This window comes from Trachurus japonicus, chromosome 4, assembly GCF_045865225.1.
Source record: "Trachurus japonicus isolate A0001 chromosome 4, Traja_1.0".
NCBI classification, from domain to species: Eukaryota; Metazoa; Chordata; class Actinopteri; order Carangiformes; family Carangidae; genus Trachurus; species Trachurus japonicus.
In genome coordinates, this window is record NC_140910.1 from 16,969,276 (window position 1) to 16,985,944 (window position 16,669).

The 16,669-nt window shown below is 40.8% G+C and overlaps 1 protein-coding gene across 4 annotated transcripts; it reads right to left on the minus strand.

The window, feature by feature from the left end:
* Positions 1-176: 176 nt before the first annotated feature.
* nexn (nexilin (F actin binding protein)) lies at positions 177-11,773 on the minus strand. 4 transcript variants are annotated; one of them, XM_085774404.1, is made up of 15 exons: positions 11,562-11,763; positions 8,803-9,246; positions 8,487-8,678; positions 7,011-7,095; positions 6,763-6,911; positions 5,235-5,435; positions 4,963-5,136; positions 4,613-4,801; positions 3,956-4,147; positions 3,489-3,533; positions 2,943-3,140; positions 2,525-2,746; positions 1,813-2,001; positions 1,315-1,678; positions 177-1,161 (listed from the first exon to the last, which is right to left on the minus strand). In XM_085774404.1, the coding sequence occupies exons 2-15, from the start codon at positions 9,208-9,210 to the stop codon at positions 1,148-1,150; spliced, it is 2,622 nt and encodes an 873-aa protein (XP_085630530.1). In that variant the 5' UTR covers positions 9,211-9,246; positions 11,562-11,763; the 3' UTR covers positions 177-1,147. The 4 variants fall into 4 exon arrangements, with proteins under 4 accessions (XP_085630530.1, XP_085630534.1, XP_085630529.1 ...); XM_085774408.1 differs by lacking the exon at positions 3,489-3,533 and having other exon boundaries at positions 11,562-11,773; XM_085774403.1 differs by lacking the exon at positions 177-1,161 and having other exon boundaries at positions 1,280-1,678.
* Between the last annotated feature and the right edge of the window lie 4,896 nt (positions 11,774-16,669).

Genomic DNA, 16,669 nt, shown 5'->3' on the forward strand with positions numbered 1-16,669 from the left:
GGCAGCAGCCTGCTTTGCCTGGATTTTGATCCAGTTTTGGTGATGGGAAATTACAACCATGGCTTTGCCACAGATACAATTTCTGCTGATAATTGAATGGTTTCAAGCAAGTAACATGCATGCAGTTATTCCAGTCCTCCTAAAGTAACAATTAAAGACATCACAAAAATGCAGTCAATTTTATTATTTTTATTAAAACATTTTCATTTATAATATGTGACAAATATTCAGGCTAGCCTATGTTTTCTTCATTATCAAACCATAAAACGGTTACCTACTGTCCAGCACAACTGCATTATGACAACTGTATCAAGAGTATTACATTCAACTCAAAAAGAAAAAAAGGGGGGTTGGTGCATGAAAAATCAATATATTAAAATTGTTTATATGCTGCAATTTAAAAAAAAACACTTTATCTGGACCTGAAGAGTTTCATTGAAAATCAGGATGTACATAAGTTCAAATTTTTTTGTTCCTCCAATATGCTGCTACCTTTACAACGTCATACCATTGTAAACAAAGAGATGACTTAATGTGTTACCCCTCAATATAATACCAGGCAAGTATCACAATACCAGTGACTAATATAGGGAAGGGTACAGAAATCTACATGCTGATTAATACTGATGAAGTAGATACGCAGTAGTAGAATACCCAAGCAAGCATGTGAGACATATTTCCATATGTCGTTCTTTAAAATTAGCAGACAAGGGCATTGTATTTCAGTACCTCAAGCATCAGGTTTCTCATCTATGGACCATAAAATGTGATATTTACAATACAGTACTATGATACTTTAAAATGGCTGGTAGCACAAATATCATTGAAGGGCCTCCCAGTGAAGATAGTTTTGAAATTTTTGCAACCCTTGGCATGGGAACAAGAATCATGTCTGTCTTTGGCACAGTTATCATCCTACTCTAAAAGGGAGTGCAGCTTTACAATTGAGCAATACGTAAACAACATCTTGCTTTTTTTTCCTTCTTTTGTGTGTGTGTGTGTGTGTGTGTGTCCCTCCCTAAGGAATGCCAAGCATACTGCGATTTTCTTCCCCCTGCTGTTTGACCGGACCATACCATGAGGGACAAAATTTACAAAAGGAGTGAGAGACAACAGGGAAAGTTTCCTGAACGTGGATGGGCTTCAATCAGTAGTCATAAGCTGCAAGAAAGAAACAGAAGAGCAGTTAACCACAACTGCCACTCAGTCCGGGTTTATGAGGAAGAGGAGCATGCGATCCAATTCAGAGAGAGAGGTTGAAATCCATTTGGGGGGGTATCATGCAGACATGCAATCACACCAAGGTGGTCTTACTTTCTATTGTGAGGATGCAGGTACTGGCTGCTGTGCCTCTGCTGTTCACGGCCTTGCACATGTACTCCCCCTCGTCCTCTGGGAAGGTCTCTGGCAGGTAGAGGCAGTATGTCTCTCCTCTGTCTATGTACTGATAGTCCTCACAGTCCTGGAGCATCTCTCCCTCAAACCACCAGGTCACCTCCGGCTTCGGCTCCCCGGTGATCTTAACGGTGAACCGAACTGGCTCAGAGTCCACCACTGATTGATTCTTCAGGGGCTTCTTGAACCACGGTGCCCCTGACCTGGCATGATCCTCCTCGTCTTCATAGGCCGCAGAGCCATTAATGATGCTACCCTCATCCTCCCCATCGTCCTCCTTTTTCTGTAAACAAATGACAGGTTGAAGAAGGATATGTTCTAGGGTTTGCTAGGGTCAAAGCAACCTTATAGCAAACTCTTGCTGAGCTCTGTCAAACATTAAGAAGACATGTATGGTCATGAATAGGGAAGATTTACTTTTTGGAGGGCAGCATCAATCTCTTGTTGCTCAAACTGCATCCTCTGCAGCTTCTGCTCCTCTATCCTCCTCTTCTCCTCCTCCTCTCTGGCTTTGGCCATTTGCTCGAATCTGGCTTTCATGTCGACCTTCTGTTTGAATGGAGACTCCTCAGCCCTGACTGGAGTGGATTCTCTTTCCTCGTCCTCCTGAAAAACAATTTCAATATGGGAATCTGAGAAAGAGGTGAGAGTGACTTGCACATTGAAAAGTTACAGTGGTGAGAATCAAACAAGTTGAGTTGAGGCCTTCTACTGTAGATTAGTCAAGTCATTGTTCAGATCAAGCAAGTCACAAGTTAAGATGTATGAAATTCTGATGACTACCCCAGTTTCCATCTTTAAATCAGCTAAAAGACATGGTTGTGAAAGTTAACATTTTCTTTCAATGTTGATAAAAGCTGCTGCAGCTGCTTATTTCCTGGATATATTTGAAATTGTATGGCAATGTAAAGGATCTGTGACAACAAATTGTAGTATTTTTGAATGTAATGCCTCTCCTTGATAACTGCAGGCATCACACAGGACGTCACCCAACCATGTTTTAAAGATCAGGAAAAAAATATATAGAAAAATGCTAATATTCTATGTTTTTTAATATAAACCAAACTTATTAATTAAGGCATCTTGTCTTGATTGATTGACATCCCAGCATGTGTGGGGGCATTCTTACCTCCTGGAACCTCTCAGCTTCTCTCTCTTTAATTTCATCATCGATGGCCTTCCTCCGTGCTCTCTCCATCTCAACCTTTTTCTGAATTTCCTCTTCAGTCAGCTGCTTGATTTTCTCAAACTTCGACTTGAGGTTTTTGGCCTGGATGGATCCGGTTCTCTTGAGCTTAGTCAGCTCCTCATACTCTTTGCTTACAACATCGGAGCTTTCATTTACTTCATCCTGTGAAATTAAAGCCAATTTAAATGGCATGAGATTAAGTTTACTTAGGGGAAATGTGCTGAGTACAGAACTAAAGTGTAGATTTCTCTGGCATAATGGCCCATTGGCCAAACAATGTAATACTAAACCTAAGCTCCAAAAAACATACAGCATTAAAGGATATCCGCAACAAAAATGTCAACTGTTCCAAACTGACCTCGCCCATCTCTTGTCTGAGTTGTTCAAATTCCTGCTTCTCCTGCTCCATTTTCTTTTTGCGTTCCTCCGCCTTACGTCTTCTCTCAGCTTTCTCCTTCTCTTTCAGCAACTCTTCAAAGTTGATCTCCAGTTTTCTGGGGTTCAGTGCTTCCTGAGAGTCACTCTTCACCAGCCCCTCGCCGTCCTCATCTACTACCTATACACACAAGTACACACAGGGGCAGAAGTTTCTCTTTGAGAGAAAAGCTTACTGATCCAGGAATATGTCCATAATGAACCCTTAATAGTACACTGGCTTTGGGTTATAACAGAGACAAACAGCTGAGCTCCAACTACTTACTGTACCTATAGCATTCAAAAATATATTAGCCGCAGGAAAAATGAAGCAGGCACTAATTTTATTGTTGTATATGTCATATAGACAACATGCATCTTAAAAGCCTTATCAGAAGCTGGAGACCTTGAGTGGCATGCTACTGCATGGGGTGTCCTTTCATCTTATGTTTCTGTGAAAAATTTACATTTTCAATTGAAAATATCTTACTGTTTCATCTCCATATGCAGACTTTTCCTGATCCAGGCCAGGGCTCTTAAAGAAATAATTTAGACAAGGGAACAGCAATGCAGGTGTACCATTTCAGCCCAATGAGAATGATATACAATGTATGAACAAAATTATTAATCCACATCAAATAAGAATTCACTTAGACCGTAGATAACACATTAAATAAGTTAAATAATTGTTAGTATGACCAACAATGCTTTGGTCATAACTTCTATTTGTTCATAATGGTATGGATTTGCCCTAACCATGATAAGGGAAATATGTATGTAGGTGTCTTTGGCTATTTAAAATGTTCTTATTTTTTTCCTTGTTCTTTTCTTTCAAAGCTTGTCAGTTCAGCAGCATTAAATCAGGTCAAAGGTTGAAAAACAACAACAAAGCTCTGACTTGTTAGTGATCGGCCAAGCGCGTTGTAGCTTTTTGGTCACTAAATGGTGTGAACTTACCATGCTCTTTCGGGCCTCAGCAAAGAGCCTCTTCTCCTCCTCCAATCTCCTCTTGGCCTCCTCTTCTGCTTTCTTCTGCTCTTCTTCTCTTCTCTGGCGCTCCAGCTCCTCAAAACTAGCACATATTTTCCCAGGCTTACTGCCCTCCAGGTTCAACAAGGCCATCAGCGCCTCATCATCCTCATCTACAAGCTGAATAAAACACAACAAGTTAGGAGAGGGAAGTGGTCAGTTTTATGTTTTCTCCTGCACTTGGGACTTACATAAATATAGAGCTACAGCTAGTTAGCTGAAGACTGTGAACGAGGAAACAGCTACCCTGGGTTACAATGGTCACAAAACCCATTAAAGCCTCTAAAGCTCATCCTGGATATATCTCATTTGTGTAATCCGTACAACAACAAAGTAAAACAATTCCCTGTTTAGTGGGAGAGACATGCTGAAATATTTCCCTGAGCAGCTATTAGGCTCCAGGCAGTCACTACCTCCAGTCTAGATGATAACTGACAATTAAACGTTGTTTTTCACATTGGTTTGGATACATGAGACATTTCTGTCAATTCAGTATCTTTGGAGATAGGCCTACTGGTTGAAGTCTTTTGTTGCCTGCGAACTGGAGAACTTGATGTTTATTTACTGTATGTAAAGCATACTCACCATGCTCTTCCTAGCTTCAGCGAAGGCTCTTCTCTCCTCCTCCATCCGTCTCTTGGCCTCCTCTTCTGCTTTCTTGCGCACCTCTTCAACTCGTTGCCTCTCCAGCTCTTCAAAGCTCAACCTCAGTCTTCCAGGTCGGATCTCCTCCTTGTCTTCCTGAGACGGCTGGGCATCTTCCTCATCTTCTCCCTGATAATACACAAACGTACCACAAGCACTCAGTCAGCACCACTTCAAACATTCAAAAATCCACTACACAAGTAAACTGTGAAGTAAAATGTGAGAAAATATAAGATGTAAATGGAATCTGACGTCAAAGCAGAAATGATATCTGGCGGGTTTTTGTTTACCATTCCCTGTCTGGCCTCCTCAAATGCTTTCTTCTCGTCTAACAGACGACGTTTGGCTTCCTCCTCAGCCTGCTTCTTCCTCTGCTCCTGTCTTTCTTTTTCCAGCTCCTCAAACGTCATCTTCAGCTTTCCAGGAGTCACCTGCACCTTCTCAGAGGTTGTCTCCTCTTCATCCTGAGAGCAAGGTATCAGGATGAAGGCATTTTTTACACTATTATCCTCAGTCCACATTTTATTACACCGAATGATCTCAAAAAATGTAGGCTACCTACCGGCTCAATAACTGATCGGCTCTTAGCGTCCCTGAAGGAACGTCTGTTTTCATCGTATCGTTTCTTTTTCTCTTCGTCTGCCCTCTTCTTCAGTTCCTCTTCTCGGTTCTTCTCTATGTCTTCAAAGTTCATCTTAATTTTGCCTGGCGGTCGTGATGGTTTAGCTGGAACCACCCGTACCAGGATTGTGTCATCTCCTTCCTAAAAAAAAGTGTTTGTTTGAAGTAAGCTTATCCAGGGCATATAAAAAGGAATTCATTAAAAATAAATTAAAGATGAAATAGACACCACATTGGCAAGTCAGGTGCAAGGGGTTGAACTTTTATAGATGCAGTGACACACTTACTATTTAGTGGTACAGGAGAAACTGGGAATAAGACTGTGTGGGTGGGTTGGGGGCAACTCCACTGGCCTAATGTCACCATTTGCAGTAGGTCAGCGGATGGCAAGATAGCAGAGTCTAATTCAGTCACAGTAAGGAGGTCTAGAGCTAATTTAGTCACTGGGAGGTGTGGGAAACAGTTGCCAGTCATATGCTGTCTACACCTGGCAACTCTGTCCCAGTTGTTTCTAAATCATCAACTCAGACAGGATTGTTTAAATTGTGAGACAAATATTATTCAGTTTTGTTGAAAAATCCTCAGAAAGTCAAATTCCCAAGTTTGTCTGCCCTTCTAGGAAACTTCCCAGTAATTTTATCACAGTTAATAAAAAACCATTGCACCAGCAGATAACCGTTAAATTTCCCAACATTAGGGGTCTACAGCCTTGTCCAAGCTTTGCACAAATACAGTGAAGGTGGTGAAATGACGAATCATGGTTTAAAAATACTGTATCTAAAAAGGGAGACATTAGCCTCAATGACGTCCAAGGCAACTCTCCTAAACTTGTTGAAACCTTTTCATTTCCTACGAAAAATCCATGGCATGACCCCATTGTCCTCGCTGGTACAGTCTTATGGCATAAAGACAGCGCTATAAAGACATATCTCAAGTCAAAAGCAGAATAAAAGTAATGTTGTTAGAGATTTCTATAGAGCTGCTGAACATTTAAGCATTGTTAGTGTTATTGGAGGTTTGACTGCTTCTACTGTACAGGAGCAGAATTAGGGCAAAGAAGTAGCTGCTAATTGCCTTTAATTGCCAATCTGGCACAAGAATGCTTATGTAACCACTCCCACAAACGACGCTAACTGTCTGAAGCTGCAGTGTAATAAGCATCAAAACAACAGTGATTCACATTCTCTCATCTGTAACAAGTCTTACTCCATTAGATGAAATAAAGCTGATCCATTTGCCATGAGTTCACATGCTGGTCATGTCAACAAGGCTCCTGGTGGTTTCAGACCTACATCCAGCCTCTGCCAACTGATCTCCGTTGCCACTTAAAATAACTCATCTGAGTGGCAGCTGAGGATTACCTGAATCATTACAGAGTGCGCCATTCTCATCCACAAAGGCAGCGCTCAAACCACCCAGACATGCTGCCCCACTACTCAGGACAAGGGATTCACCACAGGTTCACTCACCTCAGCTGCTTTTTGAGCCAATTCTTTCTTGATTTTGGCTTTTTCCAGCTTGTCCTGGGCTTCTCTTTTCTTCCTCTCCCCGTCCATTCTCTTCCTTTCCTCCTCTTGTCTTTGCTTCTCCATTTCAGCAAACTTCCCCTTCACACTACCTGTGGATTTCACACAGCATGACACCAGTGTTCAGCCGCACCTTCCACCCAGACGAATATCCGCCTCTTCTGCCCTTCACATGCATTGCGTTGTCTTACCTGTGATTTTGGGGACGTAGGATTTTTCAACCTTTGCTGGCTTCACCTCTTCCTCCTCATCACTGGAAGCAAGTAGTTCTTTTATCTGTGGTGGATCAGATGGAGAGTGTGGTGAGGTTACGGTTTAGCTGGGATCATCTCCTTTGCCACTCAGGAGCCATGCTGGTCCCAGCAAGAACGACGGCCTAATCCCTGATAATAGCTGGGTCATGTGACCTGCAGATGGGCCTGTGATTGGCCTATGATGCTGTTGCACAGAGAGAAGATGAGCGTAGGTGTGCAAGCCAGGCCAGCTATGGCACGACTGTCCACAGGAAGGTTGTTCTGTCTGAGTATCACTGATAATCCACTCACATAACACCGTATCACTGCATTTGTTTCACCACAGTCAGTCTCAGAGACGAGATGTCTTAACTGTTGATTTCTTAATCTCTGACACTGTTCACAATATTAAAAAATAAATAATAAAAGCAACAAACTCTAACTTTTGAAGAATTAGGAATAAGGAACTACTGTAGCAGTGGTGAGAAGTAATAAGTACGATTGAGCCATGTATTTTTCTTCTACAAGTTACTTTTGAGATTCTGATTGGATCAGCCAGAATATAATCAACAAATTGGTTTTACAGGTTTTACAATTGGACTGATACAGGATAACTTAAGACTTGACTGACCCCTGGGGTAAATTCACAAGCTACACAACTTTATACAGAATCACCCTTACTAACTTCAATATTAAAGTGATGAACACATGAAGGAATTCATGAATATAATCTAATAATATGAAGTTGTATAGCTTCGAACATATGACTTCAATCTACACTGTTGTGTTGCTGCTTTTATTTCAGTGTTTTTATTTCCACCAAAAATGCCACAAACAATTATTCCACACAATTTGTTTTGAATGCTTACAGCACTATTGCAGATGCATTAGTGGTTTTAAAATGTTTTATGTTCATTTTATGTGTTTTCCTTGTGAACCACTTTCTTAATTTATTGGCGCAACATTTTTTATATGAAATGTGTTACACAAATAATATTCATCATTGCTATTACTATTATGTTATTTCCCTGCTATTTTGCCTGATGTATTTGGTATATGGTCAAATTTGGGACCTAGATTACAATTTACAATGAATGGCACTGAACTGTGTTTGGCTGTACATCATGCATATTCAATTGTGAATCTTCTTGCGACGGGGGTTATATTGTTTAGTGTTCCTGTTTCACATTAATGGAGTTACCTTTATTCAAAACAAACAGTCTTTTTGAGTTCAGCACAAACCAAAGTTGAATGTTATATGCAGTAAAAAAAATAATTAATAGGTTAATCGCATGAAACGCTGTGGTTGATGGTGCAGTGCAGTGTGTAGAAGACAGTGAATTCTCACTCAAACCGGCAGCCTTGTCCAGCCGTCATGCCTCATCATGCCATGCAGGTCACAGTCTGAGGTTAGTGGGGTTATCTGTCTTTGACCTGCTGCTTCCTGCGACCCCACTCTCTCTCCTTGATGTACTGCTCTTTCCTCTTCTGCTGCTCGTCCTTGTTTCTCTGCCTGCTGCGCTCTTCCCTTGCCTTCTGCATAGCCTCAAACTTGTTCGACACATCCCCCTTGTTCGTCTTGGGCACGTAGCTCCTGGCCACCGGCTTTCTGGATCGAAGAAGTTTCTGTGGATTAAAACAGAAAATGATAAAATAAAGTTATCCAGTGTAGCAGGGGGAGTGGTTTCTGTCACGGCTAATATTCATATGGAGAAAAGTCCATATCTTTGTTATCCAAAGTTTGTCTTACCTCTTTCTTAAGAGCCAAATCAGACACATTCTGGTCTTCATTTGTGTCAGCTTGTGTATCATCCTCCATCTGCTCTGTGTTCTCTGATACTCCATTAACTGCTGCTGATTTTTCATTTTCCTCATTGGCTGTGTCATTTTCTTTGTGCTCCACACCGTTCATATGTGGCTTGTCAGTCTTGCCACTGTCTTCTTCATCATTCGTGTGGCAAGGCTTCTTGTCTTCTGCGTGTGATGTCTCCTCGCTTTTCTCCTCGGTGTCGTCATCTTCATTATCTGCCACATCAGGCTCCTCGTGTGTCATATCATCTTCCTTATTTTCTGTATCACTCACGCTGTGCTCGTTTTCATTTGTGACATCATCCATGTCATGGGCAACTGCAGCCGCAACCTGCGCCACCTCTGTCATGTTTGCACCACAATGCAGGCTCTGTTATAATGTCACCTGTAAAGCAAAGGAAGAAAAGGGGAAATATAGCTGTATTGGTGTATTGTTGCATAATACATAATGGATTTGGTGAAGCACATCTGCTTTTAACACAACAAAAGTTAACAATTTTTAACCACCAAGACATGATGCATTGTTCATTTTTATTTTATAATCAAATATATGGATTTTTTTAATACAACATACAGTATATCCATTAGAAAGGGCCACTAAGTAATGTATTGATGAAAAACATAATACTTCATAATGATGCATTTATAAAAAGAAAAAGAAAAAGAAGAAGATAAGTAGCTCTGTATTGACTCTTGTATGAATTTGACAATGCTGGGATGCCTGTTGTTTAGTGTTCTCTAAGATCGCAGAGAAGAAGCTTTTCATTGAGATTTAAAAACCTCTTTTACAAGAGTGACCTGGCTAAGAAAGCAGCGCACAAACAACTCCACATAGAATTATATAAACAGCATAAAAATTTACAAATTACAAATTACATAAAGCAAACACAAGAGCCGATAGATTTCCTTTCTTGATCCTTCAAAACTGATCTGAATTCCCCCAGACCAATAAATTCAGTCAGTCCTAAATCCTTCTGCAAGTCGTTCTAGCGATATACGACAATGGAGAGTTGAGGAAAGTCAGGGAGAGAAGGGTGGGCTGGCATATAGTGAGGGGCCAGGATCAAACCCATGGCTGCTGCAGTTAGAACAAAAGCTTTGCGGTATGTGTTTTACCAGCTAAACCATCATGGTTACACTTTTAAGATTGTTCCCTCATTCATTTTGGCAAAGTTGAATACCAAATCCCCCCCATTAAACTGTTGAATATCAAGTTAAATGTTTACAGCCATTTGAAAGTGTGAATGGTCTTAACTTGTGTCTATAGTTATCTTAATCTGGTGCAGGGATTCATATGTGCAACAGGCCTCTCTTGACAACAAAGTTAAGGGCAAAGAGGGCTGCTCCACTTCTCAGTAGGTTGAGAAAGAGCGCAATGGAGGCTCGTTGACCTCTATTTATAGCCCACTTGTAGCTGCAGGACATGTGATCATGGCTATTTCTGATGAGTGATAGGCAGTTGGACAGAGCTCAAGTTGGCACCCACATGTCGCCCCACAGACCCTTGACAAAATGGCCAGACTAAGAGCTAGACAACTGGATGAATGAGAGACTGGTTGGACTGTTAGTCATCCAACACAAACTGTTGCTGTTTATCAGTACCCTCAAATACCTTTGCTATTCAGGTCTGAAGATCATTGTGTGGCATCATGCTGCTAATCAGGAACTGGACCATTTATGTGTTGCATGGTAGACAAATACAGTAGTGGAAATATGTGAACCACAGTCTTTTATCGTGTGCCAGAAATGCATTTCCCATGTCATGGTTATTTGGCCTCTTCTGCCCAGGCTACAGTCAGTGGAGTCCACTCTGGGGTTTGACCATTGTAGGCCTTAGAGGTGTGGTCAATGTAAAATGAGATTTTGAAGCCACTGAAACAGTTTTACAGCACAATAAAAACATTCTCATGGCTGTAATTATTTAATTGTATTATTAGCTTTTATATGAAGTCTACTTATGAATTCATTCTTCTTTCAACAGCACAGCACACACAAGATTCAACAGTCATAACAATAAAGTTAAAAGTAGGCCAGTGCATTTGACATCAAACAAGGCCTGATTCCACGTGATAATGGTAGTCTTGCTTAGGGCTTTTTGCTTTTTTGATTATGATTAGTTTTGATTCCCTTCATCTCCCAGTCCTGGTAGGTAAAGGACAGGAACCTTAACAAAATAAGTGTTGTATCAGATCCTCACAGTCTATTTTGAAACTGCAGTAAGAGACAGTGGTTTTTTCAGTGGTGTGATTGATAAACCCAGTTTGAAATAGTTTGGGGGATTTATTCCCATAATAAATCCTCAGTTCACTTGAAGGATGTTAACTTTCTAAAAAAGTTAGTTGGCTGGTGATGACCTATTTCTGTACTCAGCTGGCATGAGATATCATGAGTCTGAAAAAATAGTTTGACACATATACAGGTGGATTAATATGGTAGGCTATGACAACCTCTATCAACCTGAATTATATAGATTTTGTGGTTTCATATAGGTCTTACTGTAACTAACCACAAGTCAACTCAACACAATTAAAATAAAATAGGCCACTTGATTTAGGCATGAGGACGCCAGATGCAGCTATGATCTGTACAACCATCGATTTCACCCAAGCAGCTTTGACCTTGCTAAATAATGACGAACAGGCCATTTGTGGAACAGGCCAGACTCTTTCTGACTACAAAGTCTATAAAATAAGAGCTTACCTCTTTAGCGTTACGTCTTCCTCCAACGATTCAAAAAAATAAAAAATAAAAGAACAAAGCAATCCTCAGGGAAGATATAAAACAGCAGAAGTAAAACTCAGGGCAAAGCGGAACAATCCGAGATCCAACCACCCGGTGCACCAGCTCGAATGTGTGCTGCTGCTTGTGTGTCGGTGTTTCCATAAAAGTACCGTTACTTTCTACCGGATACTGCATTCCGCGCGCGGCTGCCACAGGTTCAGCTGTTGCCTCGCGCAGGCGTGCGCGCACACACACACACACACACACACACACACACACACACACACACACACACACACACACACACACATGCACCCACACAGGCCCATCCTCATCACTTGCTGCCACAGCTGCATAAATAATGTTAATAATTTGCTTATATTTTCTTACTATTGGAACCAATTATTGTGATGTTGATGGTTATTTTGTTGTGATTTATTGTGATTATTTTGTTTTTAAATATCAGGCCATTGAGTTGTCTAATTAAGTTACAGTATGATGACCTGAGTGATATATTTTTCTTTTCCCAGTTCAATTTACAGTACAGTAATGTTTTCTATATAGCCTAGTGATAGTCTTTCTGCAATAGGCTACTTAATATTATGACCGGACTGTGCTGTTCTATTCAATGTAGCTGACTATAGAATATCAATAAGATTTTGTTAGTTTTGTTTACAGTATTACTGTAATATCTTTCAATTTAGGGATTGCAGTTATGTCGTACAACAGATCCCTTTAGGAATGCCTAATGTTAGTGTGCTGCGTAATATTCATTGTCTTTGTGTGTTTTCTCCTGCCTTGAATTTGTAGCTCTTTGCAATTTCCTGTATTGATAAGACTGTATATATATTTACTTACATCTTATAATAACTATTATAATGTAGTTGTCTGTAGCTATGGACTAACCAAGACATATTACACAACAGTGTACATTTTCATTCATTATTGTCATGAATTATCCCTTATCAGAAACATTAGTTAACGCTGAGATCTGATTACCTGTCCATTAGAGTGTGTTTTAAACTAAAGTGCTTGTTGATGTTAAACATAGAGGTTTAAAATAGTGCTTTTTTCCCCCCAACAGGGATGCATACTAATGAAAAAAGTAGATGAATTGTCTGGTACATGAGACTAGACACTGTTATGGTCGCACTCAAGCCTATATGCGGAGTCATTATCTACATGTTGGCCTGTTACAACCTGGATTCCTGTCTTATCAGGTGAGAGGGACACCAGCTTGCCCATTGCTGTGATAATGTGATAACCTAGATATTGGTCTCATTCTGCTGACGGTTGAAACTCATATCATTATGCATAGAGCACCTCATGACAATTTTTACAATAAAGCCATGTGTAGTCAAAAACCATAAATTCCTACATGTCAGATATCTTGAAGTGACTCATAAACTTATGAACATGTAACGGGAGGATAACATATTCATCATGGTCCTGACACACTTTCCAATGGCAGAGTCTTCATATGAACTCTCACTGTGGATGGATGTAAATAGAAACCCTGCTGCAGACACACTTTGCTCCAATGGCTCCATCCACAGCTGCTGACTCACTGGTCCAACAGGCCTCGGGCAGAAAATGCAGCAAGTAAAGTCCCCATTCAAGTATTCTAGGAATGTTATAGACTTCTTGAGTGGTGGCACATAAAAGCTTTTGTCATACATGCAGTTTTCTATATTTATCAATACCTAAATTATCATAAGATAAGGATTATTTATTTATTCTGACTATTTTAAGGTTATTTTAAATGCTTTTAAATAGAAGGTTATTTTAATACACTTACAGTAGCAATGCTATGGATGGATTGTTGCCAAAACTAGATTTCATGGTATTTTTTCACCAGTGCAATGACAATAAAGTATTGGATATATTTTGAAACACTAATAAGCTACAATGTACACATGGAAATGACGTGACATTAAAATTAAAGGTAAAGGCCAGGGTATAGTCTGTTACATAATTCAGCAACCACTCACTGTGAGGTTTTGGGAAACCCCCAAACAAGCGGGCCAAAGCTCCTGCTAATACTGTACTCAGAAGGGAAACACGAGAGCCAGAGAAATAAATGTTGTGATTCTTTTGATAAAATGGATTGGAAGGTCTCTACATGCAAAGAGTAAAGCTTTCAGGTGCAGACTGGGAAAAACAGAACCTACAGGTGCTTATGCACAGGAAGGTAATGTACCTCAAAAGCAGGTGTTGAGCTTCTACTTGTTTTTTATCTTGCTCATTCTGGGTTTCATTTATATGTTGAAAGTTTTATACATAACAAGGAGTAAAGCTGTACAAAAAAAGATTGTTTTAGAGTTGCTCCTTTCACCTCCTGATTTATTCACTTCCTGCTGAGGAGTGGGTTGAATGAGCGTCTGTTCTGTGAACTCTCAGGGCAAAGGGCCGCCGTCCTCCTCTGTTCTGCAGGACATCAGGGACAACAAGGGGACCGCTTTAAATAGCACCACAGCTGTGGCAACTAATCAACTCTGCAGGGACAGCTAACCTGAGTCAGACTGGGCCTTAGCTTCAGCTGCTGCAGCTCGGTCCCGACACCCCTATGAATATTTTTTGCAGTGGTACGGCCCCTCAGCCCCTGATTACACCCCAGTAGACTAGCTCAGCAGGTCAACACTGTATCTTGTGCTGGTGGATGGACATATTGGTGTCACCCTTTACTGAACCATTTTGAGTTCTTATCAGCAGCTGTTAGATCAACAAAAGCTGCTTATTCTCATACAATTCACACAGTCAGTGTGCTACAATAGTACAACTGTATTGGAAAGGCTTCTTGTCAACACCCAAAACCCTTCATTAATGTTAATATATAGTATATTCTGCTTGCACTCATGTCAGTCATGGGTGCTTCGGGGTACAGGTGTTCAAGAAAGAAGTGCCAATATGCTGCACTATAGTCTGTTCCTGGACAACAGTCTCTTCAGATATATAACTGAACTGATCTGTAAGATGATTTGAAGCTCTTTTGTGTTCTTGCAGTGGAGTAAGCAGATCACATAGATTAACTGTGATGACCTCTGATGATATGGTGCCTCTGTCTTTTGTCTGCTATTTTGCAGAAGACAAACAATTCGTCAGAATATGTGTTTGGTTTTGGCTTTTGAACTAAAGATACTGCGGAAGTGATCTCTGTCAGGTTTGCAATTCAATCATTTCTGTCTACTACATGGTTAGTAAGTAATGTCATAATTTCTCAGCTGTGACCACTGAGTGCTCAGCTGTCCATGAGGAGAAAAAGCAACTCTACCACAGAACAGGTGCTGACTGTGGGCAGAGCAGGCCACACTCTTTATCAGGCTGCTTTGACAAAATCAAATTCAGCATTATGTGCAAAAAAAAAACAAAAAAAAAACTGCCTGATATAATTTAAAATCTGGCAGCTGTACGCTGTAGGATTGTCAACCACAGGTATGATGAGGCCTGAAACAGCCCAGAGTTACAGTAATTCCCTAATTTGAGTCATACCAGGTAACAGGCATTGCTATGTCGGACGTAACTCTAATGATTGGTTTGTTGACTCTCTTTCCATGAAGAGACTGCTAATAGTGATGCATTCCACAACTAACCACAATCTCTTAAGATATAAGACTCTTTATTGATCCTATGTGGGAAATTATCTTGTAACAGTACCAAAGAGTAGGCTACAGGATGCGTAAAGAAATAAGGAATAAAATATAAAGGATTTACTATGTACAAATATATAAATATATAAAACAAAGATATATACTTATGTACAAAAATATGTTAAGTAGAAAACTTGTTGTTTGGACAAAGATAGTTTGGGTGGTCATGAAGAACAAAAGTATGGCTTGTATAAGTGAACAAGGTAAAAATACACAAGAATAAATTATGCAGAAAAGAAAAAAAAACTTTATAAGTAGCTGGGTGAGGTAACGGAGTGTAATGGAGAAAGTGGCTTGTGCAAAAGTTGGCAGATCAGTAGTGGGTGCAGCAGTCTGTTGCTGAAGGAGCTGCAAAGGTTTTCGGTTTTTGAGAGGGGTTGTCCATGATTGATGTAGTACTGTAAGAGCTTGGCCAACATCCTCCTCTCACCCACCACTTCAGTGGAGTCCAGAGAGCAGTCCAGGACAGAGCCAGCCTCTTTCTGTCCCTCTCTGAACTTCCAGAGCTCCAGCAGACCACTGCATACAGAAAAGCAGAGGCCACCACAGAATCGTAAAAAGTTCTGAGCAGTGTCTTGCACACACTGAAGGACCTCAGTCTTCTCAGTAGGTGAAGACAAGTCATCACAGTGTTGTGTGACCAGTCCAGTTTGTTGTTGAGGTGAACGCCCAGGTATTTGTATTGCTCCACGATCTCAATGTCCGAGCTCTGGATGTTCACCGGGTGGTGAAGTGTGGGGTGGTTTCCTTCTGAAGTTGACCTCCACCTCCTTTGTCTTGCTGGGGCTGATGTGAAGGTGGTTCAGTTCACACCAGTCGACAAAGTTGGTGACAACGCCCAACATGCTGTATCATCTGAGAACTTCTGGAGGTGGCAGCTGTCTGTGTTGTGTCTAAAGTCCGATGTATACTGGGTGAAGAGAAAGGGAGAGAGCACTGTACCCTGCGGCGCCCCCGTGCTGCAGACCAGCACATCAGACACACAGTCACGGAGCCTCACATACTGTTGGTCTGTCTGTTGGTGAGGTAGTCGATGGTCCATGCAGCCAGGCTACAATCCACTCCAGCTCCTTCCAGTTTCCATCTGAGACATACTGTAGGCTATATCGTTGTGCACCAGCTGGGACCGAGCTCTGATCTTGTATCTTGTTTTGCGTTGTTTCCTTACTCTACCAGAATCACAATTCTCACCTGTTCAATAAACATTATGCTGTTTCCTTTATAGGATCAAAGTGCCTTCCTGTTATTGTCACTGAAGTGTGAGTGCTTGTGCAGAAACCATGGATCTTTCACTGCCCCCTAGTGAAAACCACTAGAACATTACAAGAAAGGTTCAATATCTTCACTTACATGTATTTGCATGAAACAAGCCCATAGCCAAATTATTTACCTTTTGGAAAAGTATTCTGCATTTGCTATTAACAGTCAATTTATACCACT

Bases quoted from the DNA above. Each gene is read 5' to 3' on its own strand.
- nexn (XM_085774403.1), bottom strand. From the start codon at position 9,210: ATGACAGAGGTGGCGCAGGTTGCGGCTGCAGTTGCCCATGACATGGAT. The intron at 7,096-8,486 runs GTCAAAGACAGA...GATCCACCACAG, and splicing joins GGGGTCGCAGGAAGCAGCAG to ATAAAAGAACTACTTGCTTC. The intron at 4,802-4,962 runs GTAAACAAAAAC...GTGTATTATCAG, and splicing joins AGGAGGCCAGACAGGGAATG to GGAGAAGATGAGGAAGATGC.